Here is a 16516-nt window from a genome sequence, read left to right on the forward strand (position 1 = left end):
AAAATATCCCATATATAATTAGATATGATTATATATAAGACATTTGTAGAATATGCATTGATTGATTCAACCACTGACCAATGCGGTCGGTCAGTTCTTTTGAGTCGATCGCCGATTAGATTTAAATCATAACGGTAGAAATGAGCATAAAACCAGTTTAGTAACTATGACTGTTAAATATCGTGATAAACAGTGCTTTACACCGATGTTACGATGTTATTAGTTATTGTACTTCTATTCCCACTGAAGAAAAGGGGTAGATTTACAAATCAGCTTTTAAGAAATCGGTGCGAACAGTGGTTCGCCAATGTCAATGGGCATCAGTATATTCTGATGTCAATGGTGCGAACGATAAAAAATCGTTTCGACGGTTACATTGTCCATCTAAAAATATTCAAACGGCCATATTGTTTTTCTTTACCTTGTATGTTCGTGCAGTTATATAAATAAATTCTATGGTAGATATTAGCAGAGAGAAACTATAGAGAGCGGCCACGCCGGTGTTCTCTCTGATACCGTTTTACTTCTCGCTGAATGGTCGAGAAACACAAGTTCCTATTAGCCAGGATACCGTTTTACGCAAATATTTGACGCGCCCTCTGCATCCACTTTTGATGCTGGAACTATTTCGTTACATCCACTTTCTAGATTTACTGCCGATAATGTTTCCTTTCGGTGCGTGTCCGTGCTACGTCCATAATTTTCGTGGATGAGAAACACGGGCACCGTTGTGATTTGGGAAACGTCAGTCAGCGCCTCACTGTGATTGGTCTATAAGAGTCGGCAGTCACATGTCGGGTCGTTCATACGTTCAGTAGTCTGAGAGAAATCTGAACAATTTAAACTTGGGGTTTTTCGAAGACCTATTTTTTTTAATAAATCTACAAACTTATATACATAAAAAACATTTTAATCGATAACACGCTATCTGTTATCTTACCTGATCTGACATATAATGATACGAATATCTGTCAGGAGATGCCGCGCATCGGCACGCGACCATTTCGCCGTGACGTTTGCCGCTCTCCGTTTCTTTGTTTCAATATAGCCTTTGCAAACTCTCGTGTGTGTATCATATTTAATTTATATATGGTACGCAAAACCGAGCAATAAACCTTTTTTATCGCGCTAACCGTAAGAGTTACGTTAACATAAAAATCGTACAAGGCTAATAATGCCGTTGCAAGTTCACGACGTTCAGGTAATTATCCGATTGAAATCTGGGGAAGGATTGCATCCTGAGAGAGATCGAGCGATTTAAATTACAGGGTTATCCGCTCGTCTCTACTATCGAGCTCGTTCGCCTCTGCCTGTCTCCTTTCGATTTATTTGGATTTGAATACTTCACCGAGCAATAGACGAACCGTTATTAATATGACATGTGTCCCTTTGTCTAGCAAAATGTCGTGGAGCCAATGCAGGTGGATGCTCCTACAGAGGATAATGATAACGCTGAGGAAGAACCGTATATAGTAGAGAACCCAACACTGGTATGCATGCGAGTAAAATGTATTTAGTGTCGCACACCTTGTTGATCTACATGAATTATTCGAGAAATTGTATTAATCTTTCGAAGACATACATGATCAGTTTATATTCCGTTAATCGACTGTATTATATCGTCCTTCTCCTTTCCAGGATCTGGAAGTATACGCCAATAGTTATACCGGACTCGCGAAATTATACAGACTTATATATATCGCCGATCATTGTCCGTCATTACGAATAGAAGCGTTGAAAATGGCGATCACTTATGTGATGACCACGTACAATGTCTCGTTGTATGTGATACTGCATAAGAAGCTTCAGCAAGCTGTCGGCACTCCGGGTCTACCAGACGTAGCTGCGCAGTCGACCTCTCAGGATCTGTTGACGATGGATCAGACATGGGTGGAGACCCGGTCTAAAAAAGCCGCCCTCAAATTGGAGAAATTTGATACCGACTTGAAGAATTACAAAAGCAACTCGATCAAGGAAAGCATAAGAAGAGGTCACGACGATCTGGGGGATCATTATTTGAACTGTGGCGATCTCGTTCACGCCCTGAAGTGTTACTCCAGAGCGCGAGATTACTGCACCAGCGGCAAGCACGTTGTGAATATGTGTCTCAACGTGATCAAAGTTTCGGTTTATCTGCAGAACTGGTCCCATGTACTTAGTTATGTTACCAAGGCTGAAAGCACGCCGGACTTTCCGGACGTTCACGGTAAAGACAACAATCAGGCGATAATTACGAAATTAAAAGTGGCGGCGGGCCTGGCGGAACTGGCGACGAGGAAATACAAAATGGCCGCGAGACACTTCTTGCAGGCGTCTCTGGATCACTGCGACTGTCCTGAGTTACTGTCCCCTGGGAACGTGGCTCTCTACGGCGGACTCTGTGCCCTGGCCACCTTCGACAGACACGAATTGCAGAAACAAGTTATATTCAGTAGTTCCTTCAAATTATTCTTAGAATTAGAACCACAGCTGAGAGATATAATTTTCAAGTTTTACGAGTCGAAATACGCGTCCTGCCTGAAGTTACTCGACGAGATCAAGGATAATATCCTCCTGGATATGTACATAGCGCCTCACGTGAATCTATTGTACACGCAAATCCGGAATAGGGCCTTAATACAGTACTTTAGTCCTTATTTAAGTGCGGACATGAGACGGATGGCAACGGCATTCAATAGGACCGTGTCCGAGTTGGAGGACGAACTCATGCAGCTTATTCTCGACGGACAAATTCAAGCTCGCATAGATTCGCATAATAAGGTGAGAGCCGCTTGGAAAATTTATTCGTGCGATGGCACTTCGTCGCAATATGTATCTTTCTTTGCCAAAACTTTTTCAAATATAACAATATTTGAATAAATCAATATGATATGACTAGAGTTGGAAAGTGACCCGTTACTTATAACGTCGTGCTTTTTACTAAGGTTACTTTCTTCAATAGGTAACAAGTTACTTTTCAAAAGTAACTTGCCGAAACCTGAATCTGTTCACTGTGGATTGACGATTGTTTACAGATTTTGTACGCGAAGGATGTCGATCAACGTAGCACGACCTTTGAAAAGTCAATGAGCGTCGGGAAAGAATACCAGAGGCGTACTCGTATGTTGATCTTAAGAGCGGCGATGTTGAAGCAACAGATTCATGTGAAGGTAAATCGAGCGAGTGTCGGAGAAAATGTCTGAGCGAATACATTTCTCCAGATATATTCTCGAATATTAATATCAAAATTGTATGAAATATATATTGCTTATTTTTGACAAATCGTTCTGTCGTTTCCTTCAGAGTCCTCAACGCGACAGCACACAAGGGGGCGAAATGTCAGTAGCACCTGGAAACGGCACTCTAGCACCAAAAAATTAAATTTGCGCGTATGCTGACACCTCGTCGGAAACAGATTCATAAACGCGTGTCAACTGCCACGGACTACCTAGATATGCGATTAAAAAAACGAAATTCACCCTCACCACGCTCTCGACATTGTGTTACTTCTCGGAAGTCAGTGTCCTGTACCTCATTCTCAGCATATAATGTACGACATGTATATATATATATTATTGCCATGTTACGTTACTTTAAAACAGAAAAGGCGGCGTAATCTCCGGAATTAATAATTATACATAACAAGGAAGCCGTGAAGAAAAAATAAACTGTGTAACATAGATAAATTTCTTAATAGTTTATTAATGTTGTAATATTTTTCTTTTCTTTTTTGCGTCAAAATTATATATAAATTCGTAAGTCTTAAGTTTCTCTTATACATTGTACGAAGCTGCATCGAAGATAATGTAAGGTAATGCACAAGCGATGTGAACAAACCTAAGACCTTAACATACTCTGCTGCGATTTATTGAGATAACAATGATAAATAAATTCATTATATTACAATGCAAAATTAATTATGTTTATGTAATTTATTCTTGTTGTTCTCTATTTTTGGTGAAGCGTGTAAATGTCGAAGTTTGAGGAACATGTTTCTTGTTGAATAAGCTGCGAGAAAATTATAGTAAAACTACATATGTCTCAGCTAAAACCGTACAATATATTAAATATGGTGCTTTGGTCCCACCCGTGCTAGATTCAGGTTTTGTTCAGCTATTCTTGCGTGAATGGGAAACAAAAATAATATATCTTGTTATAAATAGGTAATAAATAATGTTGGTTTTTTCATAATATATCATCTGATTTCACAGTTGAACTGTTCAAATATATATAAAAATATAAAAGAAACGCGAAAGGAGGAATTACACACGAACGCGTTTGGATTTCTTACGGAAATAGAATTCATTATTTTGCCATTCGTAATTTCGACTCGGATTCAGCTTACTTCCAGGTCGAAATCCTATTCCGGAAGTGCTGGACTTCAGACTAGACGGCGAAAGTGTCTAACTTCAGGCGTAATGGCGTACACCTCGTCGAGTATACGCGCACGTTTCGATCGATATGGCTGTCGGCTGTATCAGAGCTGTTTGGTCGGTGTGACATATAAACAAGTTGATCGAGCTTTTTAACGAGTCAACGTGCAGAGAGGAATTCGCCACCGCGGATTTTCACTTCCGACCGCAACATAACGCCGAGAAATTTATTGTTTCTTCTCATAATCGTCCGCTCGAGACCGGATGTGTCGTCATGCCATGTTGGCCGAGTCGGGATATCATAACATATTTTATATGTTAATATTCTAACCAATCTAATCGGGAAATATTTTACATCGAGACGGTGAGCAAGGAAACGTAGAAAAATGGTTTTGGCGGACCTTGGACGTAAAATCACGTCGGCCCTGCGGTCGCTCAGTAATGCGACCGTCATCAATGAGGAGGTGAGTTTATCGATATTTACTACGTGTTATATATAATTATCAAAGGCTGCTTGTAAACAACAGATCGAAATGACACGTTACCATATTTCCTATTGTATTCCAATGCCAAGTGATTTTTCCTCGCTTAACCGTCTTTTGTTTCATATCTTTGGAAATTTCTGATATGTCATGTACGTGCTTTCAATAACCTCTTTGTATATGTCAAATTTACACGTACGCAGTAGCTTTTGCGCGGACATAATTTAGTCTGCCTCAAATATGACATATGGCGTTATGTTATTGTTAACATCTTCTCCAAATTTCTATTAATACCTGGTTGTATCTGTTATGTTTGCTACACTATTTATCTTTATCTTAACAAGTGTCTTTATTCCATCCAGGTTTTAAATTCTATGCTGAAGGAGATCTGTGCAGCTTTACTCGAGGCTGATGTAAATATTAGATTAGTGAAGAAATTGCGAGAAAATGTACGTCAGGTTATTGATTTTGAGGATATGGCTGGTGGTCTTAATAAAAGGAGGATGATACAGAGTGCAGTCTTTAAGGAACTTGTAAAGGTTTGTTTATTTTGTGTCAACGTAAGAGACGATAATATATATAAATAATTAGAAAAGAATATGTGATAATTGGTGGATTCTTTCAGTTGATTGATCCTGGTGTTAAAGCATACCAACCAGTAAAAGGCCGTCCTAATGTGATTATGTTTGTGGGTTTGCAAGGTTCCGGTAAAACAACTACCTGCACTAAACTTGCGTATCATTATCTTAAGAAAAACTGGAAGGCGTGTTTAGTATGCGCAGATACATTTCGTGCCGGTGCATACGACCAAATAAAACAGAATGCCACAAAAGCCAGAATACCATTTTATGGCAGGTAAATAAAAAATTTAGAGAAAGTATCCATTTTGTGATTACACGTTGTTTATGTGTTATTCTTTTATTATATGTTACTCTTATCATTTCTCGACGTTATGCTGATAAAAAAAAAATGTTTAGTTACACGGAAGTGGATCCTGTAACAATTGCGCAGGATGGTGTTGACATGTTTAAGAAAGAGGGATACGAAATAATCATTGTAGATACGAGCGGAAGACACAAACAGGAGGAATCGTTATTTGAGGAAATGTTGCAAGTCGCCAATGCTGTGGTAAGATCATAATGCGACATATTTTAATTTCAAACAGTGAAATTTTCTATCATATTTTTTTATTTACTATATAATTTTTTACTATATACATATATGGGGACTTGTATAACTCACTCATTTATAAAAATAACGCGCAAAAGAACAATTCTTAATATTACGTTTTGTTACGTTGTTAGCAACCAGATAACATAATCTTCGTAATGGATGCAACGATAGGTCAGGCATGCGAGGCGCAAGCAAAGGCTTTCAAAGAACGTGTAAACGTCGGTTCTATCATAATTACAAAACTAGATGGTCATGCTAAAGGTGGTGGGGCACTTTCAGCGTAAGTTCTTTATCAAATAACACATCCCTGTTGTAGTAGTTATTAAATTTCTCTCTATTACAAGTATGATATAATTTTGTTCTTTATAACATAATTTTCCTTCATCCTCAGTGTTGCAGCGACACAAAGTCCTGTAATATTTGTCGGCACAGGAGAACACATAGACGACTTAGAACCGTTTAAAACAAAACCATTTATTAGCAAATTGCTAGGTATGGGTGATATCGAGGGTCTCATTGATAAAGTGAACGAATTGAATCTAGATGATAATGAAGAACTACTCGAGAAAATAAAACACGGTCAATTTACCTTACGAGACATGTACGAGCAGTTTCAAAATATCATGAAGATGGGACCATTTTCACAGTTAATGGTAAATATTAGTCATGCATTACTGTGTAATCTATTGATATTCCGCAATTTTCGCTCTATAATATTATTCTATGTTTAGGGTATGATTCCCGGATTCAGTCAAGATTTCATGTCGAAAGGGACAGAACAAGAGTCAATGGCAAGATTAAAACGACTAATGACAATTATGGACAGTATGAATGATTCAGGTTCGTCGTTGCTTAAAATATTTTCTTCGTATGTCGTTCTTACGACAATTCATCTAATTTATAGTATTGTGTATCTCATTTTATCCATATTATCTATTTTAGAACTAGACAGTAGAGATGGAGCTAAGTTATTCAGCAAACAACCTGGAAGAATAGTGAGAGTGGCGAGGGGTTCCGGTGTAACGGAAAAAGAAGTTAAAGATTTAATAACGCAATACACGAAATTCGCGGCAGTTGTCAAGAAAATGGGTGGCATTAAAGGCTTGTTCAAAGCTGGTGACATGGCTAAAAATGTCAATCCCACACAAATGGCGAAATTGAATCATCAAATGGCCAAAATGATGGATCCGCGTGTATTACATCAAATGGGTAAGTAAATTTAAATAGATTAAACTTATTGGCGTATCAGAGGTACGCTCGCTGTGTTTTTCGTGCGAGCTACTTATGTATCCCATTATTATTTCAGGTGGCATGACAGGATTACAGAATATAATGAAACAGTTACAACAAGGGGCTGCAGGTGGGTTGGGGAATTTAATGGGTGGTTTCGGCGGTAAATCCTGAGATGAGGCTCTGGGCAGTGCCACTACTGCCGTTAAGGACTGTTATATACAACCCGCAAGAAAGCTACGCCGTATTTGAATTACAGTACGAAAGGAATTGTGTTTTTCTCACTTTAAATGTGTTTTATATAAGTAATAATAGCATCACAGAAGTCATTATTAATGAAGTGACATTGATAGTGAATTCTTCGACATCCTTATGAATCAGTCATGGAATCGTTAAAAAGATATCTATCATGTACATGCAATAAATTATCGAAACGCGCTGAATTGCACGTTACAGTAAGAATATCAATATTATATCCCGATACGGTTTTACAATCCTTGCGTGTGTTCTACTACGAGTTACAGTCTGTTTGACAAGAGCGTTTACGGCGAAACTCGAAAACGACTTGGGATAATAAATTGAAAAAAAAAAAATACACACATTATGTATGATATAGACTGTGATGCTTTATTATTAATAAGTTGCCCAGTCACCTCCGTTATCAATAATCACCTGGCATCTCCGAGGCATACTTTCTACTAATTTTATAGTATAATCGTTAGACAAAGACCTCTATATAAATCGAATCTATTGAACTAACTGTTTGACGGTCCATATCTTCTTTTCTCGAAGCTTAAACTTCATGAGTGCTCACACATTTTCTATGGGATTTACATCTGGCGACTGTAAAGGCCAATCCAATACGTTCAACGTTATTTTCTTGTTTCCACGCAGTACAAAGTCTACTCCGATGTTTTGGATCATTGTCCTCTTGCAGTAGCCAATTTTCATTTTCCTTCGTAAAACACCTTTGGGCAGATGGTAATAAAGCTCTCTGATATATTTTGACCATTTTGGCAGCGTCCAAATTTTCTGTGAAGATGTGCAAAGTGCCAAATCTCTGCTTTGAGAAACAGCCCCAGACGTGCACTTTTACCGGATGTTTAACGATCTGCTCGATGAGTCTATTGGCGTGGGTAAACCAGGCACGTCTGATAAAAAATTTGCCCCAAAAGAAGCTTCGTTTGAAAAAATTACGTTGTCCCAATAGCGATCCAAATTTTCATTTGCCTAAACAAGTCTTTTCTCGACGTGTTTTTCGGTCAGTAACGTTTTCTTCATTGTGCTCCGAAATTTCACTTCACGAGCCAGTAAACGTTTTCTTATAGTATCATACGATATATTTAGACCTTTTTTATGTAAAACCGTTTGCACGCCACGTAATGATAAACGAGGATTCTTTTCAAACACCTGTAAAATCATTCTGTCCTCCTTTTTCGTTTTTTTGGAGCCACGATCCAGCAGATCATCAACGTTTTTCACGTCAGAATAGCGTTTCACCCACTTACAAATGTCTTGGATTTTTTTCATGTACTTAGCAGCCGCCCCGTACGACATTTTTGGTCCTTTCGGATGCAAACATAGAAACACGGCTTCGTGATGTGATGCGTACGCGGCGCTCATGGTGAAATATGTTTTTTTGTGACCAAGGTCAAACGACAACCAAGGCTTTCTATACAAAGCATCTTGGGAGCAGTGCTGCGATTTCGAGTCTGCACTTGCCTAGAGGGATATCCTCTCCATGCAGTTTCTCCTTATGCACCATTTAGTGCGCTCCGTCCGTGTCAACCGTCGTTTGTCTCGCGCAAAGCGAAAGAGAGAATGTCATTTCCTCTCACTAGGACACGCACCGAAGCCGCAAATGCTTTCTCGGCGTAAATCAGAGATCTGAGTCGCGGGCGCAAGACCGATAGACTGATGCAATGCTGCAAATATGATGATTATTAATAAATATGTATATATATACATACACATACATACATATATGTGCGACGCTTGTGTACGTGTGGCTCGGTACTATCATTAACACCACTGAACTAAAGTAAGATTAGATATCAGGTAAAATTAAAACATGCGTTAGATTATTCGCGAGTTCGAAACCCTTTATTGAGAAACAGACGATAGCTCTTGTTACATATGCTTGTATAATTTTGTATTATATATATATATATATGGCACGTTTAAACCGGTTATAACTTATAACGGTTGCCTCTGATATTCTCTCTAATTCATGGCATTATTTTGAATATTATATACGAAATGTATATATATATATATATATTGACTATATAAAATATGAAAATAATAACATAGGAAACAGGATATGCGTACGTATATAGAATATATATGTACGTATATTATTAAGTCTATAGAATTCGACGCACGTATATATATACATATATACGTATATAAATATCTTTGATTCGACATAATCAGGTACAAGTGCTATGCTCTACGGCATATAATACTATGTGCTCGGAATGCCTTAGCAACTGATTTGTACAAGAAAATCTTTGAGCAACTCAGGTGGAGCGTAAATATATATATATATGTATATATCATCGAGTAGTAGTATATTTAAATAGGAATGCAGTGGAATGCATCGTTTCAATGTAAAACGCTTTAAGCTCTCGGTTGCAACTAGATGGAAATCTTCCTCCAACGGAGTTGCGCGTACTCGAAGAATTACAATCCTATCGACACTTGTTGCTTGTCCAGCTCCTTGAACGTCTTCGAGACGGTACGTGTCAACGGGAACGTTTCATTCGTGGCGCAAGTGCCGTTCCAATCGTCGACGTTTAAAGACAAGATCATGGCTCCTCTGAAGCCGTTGGCGTGAATCCACGCGCTCTTAAACACAAACCGTGTACCGACGTTAGTATATCAGTCTCGCAGATTTGATTAGAACTATGTATATCAACTATTGTACCGATAGGATAAAATATACTACCTTGTAATAAACGCTCTGCTGGTCGTCGTAGGATATCCATTCTTTACCTTTAAACGCGTATGGCACACGACTTTCTTGATTGAAGACTTTCACAGCCCCGGATTTCAAGAATTGACAGACCGTAGGATAAGACACGAAGCCGTTTGTGCCAAGCTCCCCGAAACCATCAGCCGGAGCTTGTAGATCGTGATTCGACGGATTATCCAGCTTGTAAGAGTGACCGTAACCCGGTATGCCAACGACTATCTTCTCCCGCGGCATTCCTTTCGCTATCCAATATTGAGCGGAGAAATTCACGTTTAAAGTCGACAAATAGCCTGTCTCTGTACAACGGGGGAAGAGAGGGGCGTTCAAGTCTGTCACCGGGAAGTACCAAACGTAGAAATGATAATCGTACGACATCAGGTTTACAAAGTCAATGTGTCTGAAAGTGCCAACAATCCGTGACAATCCGTTTGAGGTGTCTTACAATCGGCGATTGCTACCTGAAACACGTACTCTGCGATCTCGGGGACCATGTAACTCTGATCTACGATCGCCTGTGGCGCTGCGACCGCCACCGTCAGGATTAACTTCTGTCCGCTGCGATCGAATGCCTTCCGCAATTCCTCCAACAATTGCACAAAGTGTATCTTCTCGCGACTGTCGGATCCTAACCATGCTGGGAACTCCCAGTCGACGTCGAAGCCGTCCAGATGGAAAGTTTTGGTTACGTTTAATACTGACCGTATAAATCTGAAAGTTAGACGAGTATTAGCCGGTCTCACTTGGACCATTGAATCACTACTATGGACGGTGTTCTGAAAAATAGCAGCAATAAGCAATCGTACTTTTTCCTATTTGTGTGATTCTTCACCATCTCGGGAAAACCATCGTGGAGCTCATTGTTTCCGCCGGCGCTGACCATGACCTTCAATTTAGGTTCGCGATTCTTCAGATCGACCACTCGCCTGTACACCCACTCGTTGTCTCCTATGTCCAGTGTGCTGTTCACCACGCTCGCAAAACCCACGATAATATGCGTACAAATATGAGGGTCAATGTGCGACGGACTGAGCTCCCACGATGTGTTAACGTCCCCCGATATTGTATAGTAGCATACGATGATCTGACTGAACATAGTGTGGAAAACATTTTTCAGTGCATGAAGTGCATCAACAGGTCAACGGATAAAACCACATGCTGAAAGCTTAAATCTTAAGAGGATGTTGTGACACCACTAATATAATATCGGTATCGATAATTTCGTGGTATCAGAACATTCTAAATCTTCTCACTTGGTTGAATTGCGGTGGTATTGTTCCGATGTGTTGACACTTGTGTTCCTGTCCGCATTCTGATTCTCCTTCGTCGACTCGGCGTACATCCGAGCCCGACGTAGCCACGCAGCAATCTTGGCATTGTCGATCTGTTCCCCGACAAATTTATCAGCCTTCGGAGCTCGTAGGACGAGTATGCCAAACCAGGCGCGCGTTACAAAGAGAACTCCGACGATTAGGAATGTTAAGATAAGGCAAAGGAATTGCGTTCGCCAGCGCGGTCTGAAAAGACATTCGATCTTGCGTTAAATGATAAAAAAAAACTTTGGAAACTCAGGGCGCGCGTTTGAACGTCCAAAGTTTCGGCTTCGAGTAATGAAAATTTCTCTCTCTCCCTCACTCTTCTGGTGAAAAAGTATCTCGTATTTTCTAAGAAATTTTCTAAGAATTCCTCATATTCTAGATTTATGAAGAGTTCCAGAATAATATGAAAACATTTATCAGATATTAGGTGTACAAATGAATAATCTAAATGTTTTTAAGCAGTTAAGAAATTAATTTTAAAATCAATTGATTTTCCCGCCCTTTTGCGGTTATGTAGTGTTGACATTAAAGCTATTAATGCTATTAAAAATGACATTTAGTAAGGCGAAGGCCCAACATAACTTTCAAAAATATTCAGTTCGGTAGAGTCAAACATGGCAACAGATAAGTTACATATCCGATGTTCTGGACGTTCGAATTCGTAAATGAAAAATCTGAAACATCCTGAACGCTTAAAAATTTTCATTAAAATTCTGAGAAATAATATGACAAATTCTGAGATACTTTTGATGGTTCCAGAAATCCTCCCAAAAGGAGGATCCCCGAATCCAGTCCACGAGCAATAGGAATAATCACGTGCACGTGACAGCAATCAATCGAGAACATCGTGTCTATGTAGAGCACGTATTATGGATTCTTTCGGAATTGATTCCGATCGGAATCGCTCAATTATTCTCCATAAAATACAAGAGAAAGGGAATAATTCGAAAGATTCCGATTGGAATCAATTCCGAGTAATTCCATAATAGGTAGTCCAGATCACTGACAGGCGTTTGATTAACTGCAATGACCTTTCGTGACGTGAGGCGTGGAAATTCAAAAGCCAATGATGACGTATTGCTCGCAAGAGATCGATACAAAATTTCCTCCTTCTCTCTCTCTCTCTCTATTCCTTCCACCCCTCTCTCTCTTGCGCGTACGAAACGTCGAGTAATCCCGAAGGATTCATACGTTCGCGCACTCCCACAGGAATTCGCACGCTTTCGTCGTGCTAACGGAGAACGATTTTTGTTTTTTCTTACGAAGAATTAACGTATACTCACTGTCGTATGTCAGTTAGTAATTCATACTTCGCCTGAGGCACAGGGATTTGGTTAACCATTGAATGATTTATCGTGGCTTACTGCACTGCTGAGTGCGCGCGTCGCGACGAATTTCCTTTGAATGACGAGAAATTCTCGTGCAATACAGCTACCGAGATATATCTTGTTACGTCGCCGTCAACAATATCGTCAACTTGCCACTGATAACGACCGCACAGCTGATTACTAGATACGAACTATTTATACACGCGCAGTGATCGATTCTCTCTCTCTCTCTCTCTCTTCAACTTTGATTACGGGCAGCTCAGCGGCATTCCTCCTGCACCACTTAATACAAATAAAACGAGATACCGGACAAATGCGTTCTGCGGCGGAATGAATTTGTGAAAAAAAATATGCGCTACGACGAAGAAAGGGGGCCCGCGAGCACGCGCTCAAAGCACGTCCGAACCGCTCGGTTGTTCTCGCGAGACTAAAGGTGCCATTTCATGCGACGAAGGAAAGCCTCAGCGTGTTACCCCCCCCCCCGCCGCCCCACCATCGCAATGCAAACAGCCTTGAAAATATGTCGCTGTATATTCGCCTGCTTCCTTTTTGTGGAACATGTCCTCGTTGGCTTTCCGGCTTTCGATTTACATCGAAATTTTCTTTGAATTTTGACCGAAATCGAAATTAAATCGAAACTCTTATTTTTGAAGATAACTCAAACCGAAATTTCTGTAGGACAGTAGTTAACACAATAATACGATATCTTTAAATAAGTACGCAAGGATGTGTTCAACTTGTAAATGTACAATATCCGGATGTGTTCATAAATTATCGCATATATAATTGTCGATCGTTTACCTGAAAAGATAATAAGAAACCTACATGGATTGAAATTGCTTGTAAGTATTATATTGCTGTTTTGCATCACATACATATATCATACTTTCAGCACTTAATTTAAAAATATAAGCAGTTTAAATACACATATATCAACATATATTTGTATAAGAAATAAATTTATGCATATATATACACACGATATATTTTATATGTAGCACCAAAAACTTGGAAAAATATAACTTCTTGATGTAAACATAAATTATACATTTTATCTGCCGAAGAAAATATTCAGACTATGTAATACATAGGAATGTTTTAAGAGTATTTAGGAGAGTGTTTACACACACATACACACACATACACACGCTCCTGGAATTATTCAATAAAATTATTATTTCCCTGTTCATCTTGTAGTGATATCACTCGACTGTGCCATTAGTCAGCCTTATTTGTAAAAGTATTCCTGAAATGTGCAATACTCAAAACTCGTAAATACTTTTCATTGGATATGAGACTTTAAGGTTTCAGGAGACATTTATACTGAGAAGCGATAGTCAAGGTCATATTCGGTAAGCGTGAAGTTTTGATCTTCAATGTGCAATCCAAACTGTAATCTCAAACGCATTACCCAGTTCCGGATAATAAAATCTCATCTTCGGGCATTGATAAACGTCTGTAACGTGCTTGCGTTATCAAATATACCGATAAACCTCCGAATAATACGAATAGCATCCCTATAACATTTATCAGCACTCCTTCCTTATCGAACTTTGAGTATTCATCTCTGAAACATTTCAAAAATATTAGAAACATACACCTCCATCCCTCTCTTGGCTTATTTTGTTATTACTTAATTAATTGCTACTCACTTCAAACTGAAAATTGCCTTTTCATTGAGTCCCAATAAACACGATGCGATTGCACCGATAAAGCCTGCAATGCCAAAATACACGTGAATTGGCATGTAAGAAGCTCGTAGCAAGGGCTGTAATCCGGGAAAGAGGAAGGCGACACATCCGGCAACCCACTGTAAACACCAGATATTGGCGTGTATATGTTTCCAAATTCAGAATTATTATTACGTAATTATTCGAACAGATTTACCTGACAGCAGAATAATATTACGGTCGTTAGTCCTACCCAGCTGTGCAGCGAATACATATTCGGTGTAGGAGAAGAAGCCAGATTATGGCTGTCGAAAACAGCCACCAGAGCGATCACCACGAACACTACGATGAGAAACATGTTTCCCGCGTGAAGCAGCTTTAGTCGTCTCTTGCGAAGATTCCGTTGTGTTCTATAGATGAGCATTGCTATGAAAGAAAAAAAAAAAAAAACAAACTCACGAATTACACACACAAGTGCAGGAACGAGGAGAAAAATTGATTTTTAAATATACTGTACCATTGGCGTACAGAAAGACAAAACCTATAGTCATTAACAAAGGATGCCAATTAAATTCAAGCTTTGGATGAGACCTCCAGGAGAAGCCGTCTTCGAAATAAGTTGTCCACACAATCATTAGAATTACAAGAAGCGCCCCGACCGCTTCGGTAAGACCCAGGAGAGGGACGAAGCCATGCAAGGACTGCGGCTGTGTTTGAGGTGATTCTGTTATTTGCTCCATATCTGAAAATTTATCATGTTTATTATATGTATGAGAATATTGATAAACTGTGTTGTAACGTAGCAATTCAAACGCATACTAATTATATGTAAATATAAAATAATTATATGCAAATATAAGGTAATTATATGCAAAATAAATGATAAGACATAGCGTGTACACTATATTAATTTTCTATTTGCATCATATCAAATTATCGAATTTCTATTTGCATCATGTGAAATTATTCTCTTAAAAGGATAGGTTTCACAACTTGAGAACTAATATTTACTCATTGAAATGAGCATAAGTGCTCATTATATGCTTTATGCTTATTATATAAAAAAATTTACATAAACAATTTTTATATAAATATATAATATTATTGTATAAAGAAATCCAATGTTTTCAAAGATTTCAATTTTGAATCCTTATTCTATAATATATTGTATATCCTATCCAGCTTATTCCAACTAATAGACAAAAACATACCTGGACATCTTATGTATTCATACGGATAATTTGACATTGTGCACTCTACATAAATTATTAAATTCGAATATAAGTAAATAAGATAAACTGCAATAAAATATTAACGAATTCCTTCCTTTCCTTTCACGTATTTGCATTAAAAAATAAATTTTCAAAACAACCAAAGACTTGCAGTCAAACTCAAACAGCTGGAGCAAAGTTGATATTACATAAAAAACGGAAAAAAACAAAATACTTATTTACAAAACGCCGTCCGCAGGAAGTATTGATTTAACGAGCGTTACATATCGACTAAAACGATAACAAGGGACAAGTCAATCTTTGTAACTTAAAAATATACGAAATATCCGATATATACTCTGAGTTCGCACAATAAGAGAAGAAATCAACACTCATAAATGAAGTATGCAAACATTAGATGACTGAACATGTATTTCGTATTATGTACACAAGCTGATACGGAAATCATCAGCGATAACATCTGTAATTTCCGATAAATACAATCCCGATTAAATTTATCGCGAGTAATAATATTTATCATCAAAATATAAAGAAAAAAACACTACTTAAAAATTATGCATATCAACAGATGAATCTACAAAATTGAACTCACCTAAGCTATTCCGCAAAGTAATACTGTGTCCGCGATCAACAAGTATCACAGCATATACACTCCCATCACGCAATAAAGGAAGGAATTCAAGTGTAAATCGATTTTCCCTCAAGGTATGCGAATAAGTCTTAAGCTTGCGTCACACGGCTCATTGTTCCGCATTC

General features: G+C 38.5%; 4 protein-coding genes across 5 annotated transcripts; 2 read left to right on the forward strand and 2 right to left on the reverse strand.

Moving 5' to 3' along the window:
• Nucleotides 1-1043: 1043 nt before the first annotated feature.
• LOC106752195 (COP9 signalosome complex subunit 1) lies at nucleotides 1044-3896 on the forward strand. Its single transcript, XM_014633723.1, has 5 exons — nucleotides 1044-1201; nucleotides 1398-1490; nucleotides 1639-2760; nucleotides 3015-3149; nucleotides 3283-3896. Exons 1-5 carry the CDS (start codon nucleotides 1175-1177, stop codon nucleotides 3358-3360), a joined length of 1455 nt encoding a protein of 484 aa, XP_014489209.1. The 5' UTR covers nucleotides 1044-1174; the 3' UTR covers nucleotides 3361-3896.
• An 842-nt stretch (nucleotides 3897-4738) lies between these two features.
• LOC106752231 (signal recognition particle 54 kDa protein) lies at nucleotides 4739-7850 on the forward strand. The gene is made up of 9 exons (XM_014633785.1): nucleotides 4739-4816; nucleotides 5197-5373; nucleotides 5460-5689; nucleotides 5812-5962; nucleotides 6139-6287; nucleotides 6399-6660; nucleotides 6739-6847; nucleotides 6950-7216; nucleotides 7314-7850. Exons 1-9 carry the CDS (start codon nucleotides 4739-4741, stop codon nucleotides 7409-7411), a joined length of 1521 nt encoding a protein of 506 aa, XP_014489271.1. The 3' UTR covers nucleotides 7412-7850.
• LOC106752232 (chitinase-3-like protein 2) lies at nucleotides 7554-13274 on the reverse strand. The gene is made up of 6 exons (XM_014633786.1): nucleotides 12814-13274; nucleotides 11465-11728; nucleotides 11018-11299; nucleotides 10686-10922; nucleotides 10188-10611; nucleotides 7554-10087 (listed from the first exon to the last, which is right to left on the reverse strand). Exons 1-6 carry the CDS (start codon nucleotides 12870-12872, stop codon nucleotides 9923-9925), a joined length of 1431 nt encoding a protein of 476 aa, XP_014489272.1. The 5' UTR covers nucleotides 12873-13274; the 3' UTR covers nucleotides 7554-9922.
• Nucleotides 13275-13859: 585 nt separating this feature from the next.
• On the reverse strand, nucleotides 13860-16478 carry LOC106752201 (cytochrome b reductase 1). Of its 2 annotated transcripts, none has more exons than XM_014633731.1 (5): nucleotides 16353-16478; nucleotides 15046-15270; nucleotides 14746-14954; nucleotides 14511-14668; nucleotides 13860-14425 (listed from the first exon to the last, which is right to left on the reverse strand). In XM_014633731.1, the coding sequence occupies exons 2-5, from the start codon at nucleotides 15266-15268 to the stop codon at nucleotides 14266-14268; spliced, it is 750 nt and encodes a 249-aa protein (XP_014489217.1). In that variant the 5' UTR covers nucleotides 15269-15270; nucleotides 16353-16478; the 3' UTR covers nucleotides 13860-14265. The 2 variants fall into 2 exon arrangements, with proteins under 2 accessions (XP_014489217.1, XP_014489216.1); XM_014633730.1 differs by lacking the exon at nucleotides 16353-16478 and adding an exon at nucleotides 15740-16136.
• Between the last annotated feature and the right edge of the window lie 38 nt (nucleotides 16479-16516).

Source organism: Dinoponera quadriceps, unplaced genomic scaffold (assembly GCF_001313825.1).
Source record: "Dinoponera quadriceps isolate SergipeBrazil2010 unplaced genomic scaffold, ASM131382v1 scaffold479, whole genome shotgun sequence".
Taxonomy (NCBI): domain Eukaryota; kingdom Metazoa; phylum Arthropoda; class Insecta; order Hymenoptera; family Formicidae; genus Dinoponera; species Dinoponera quadriceps.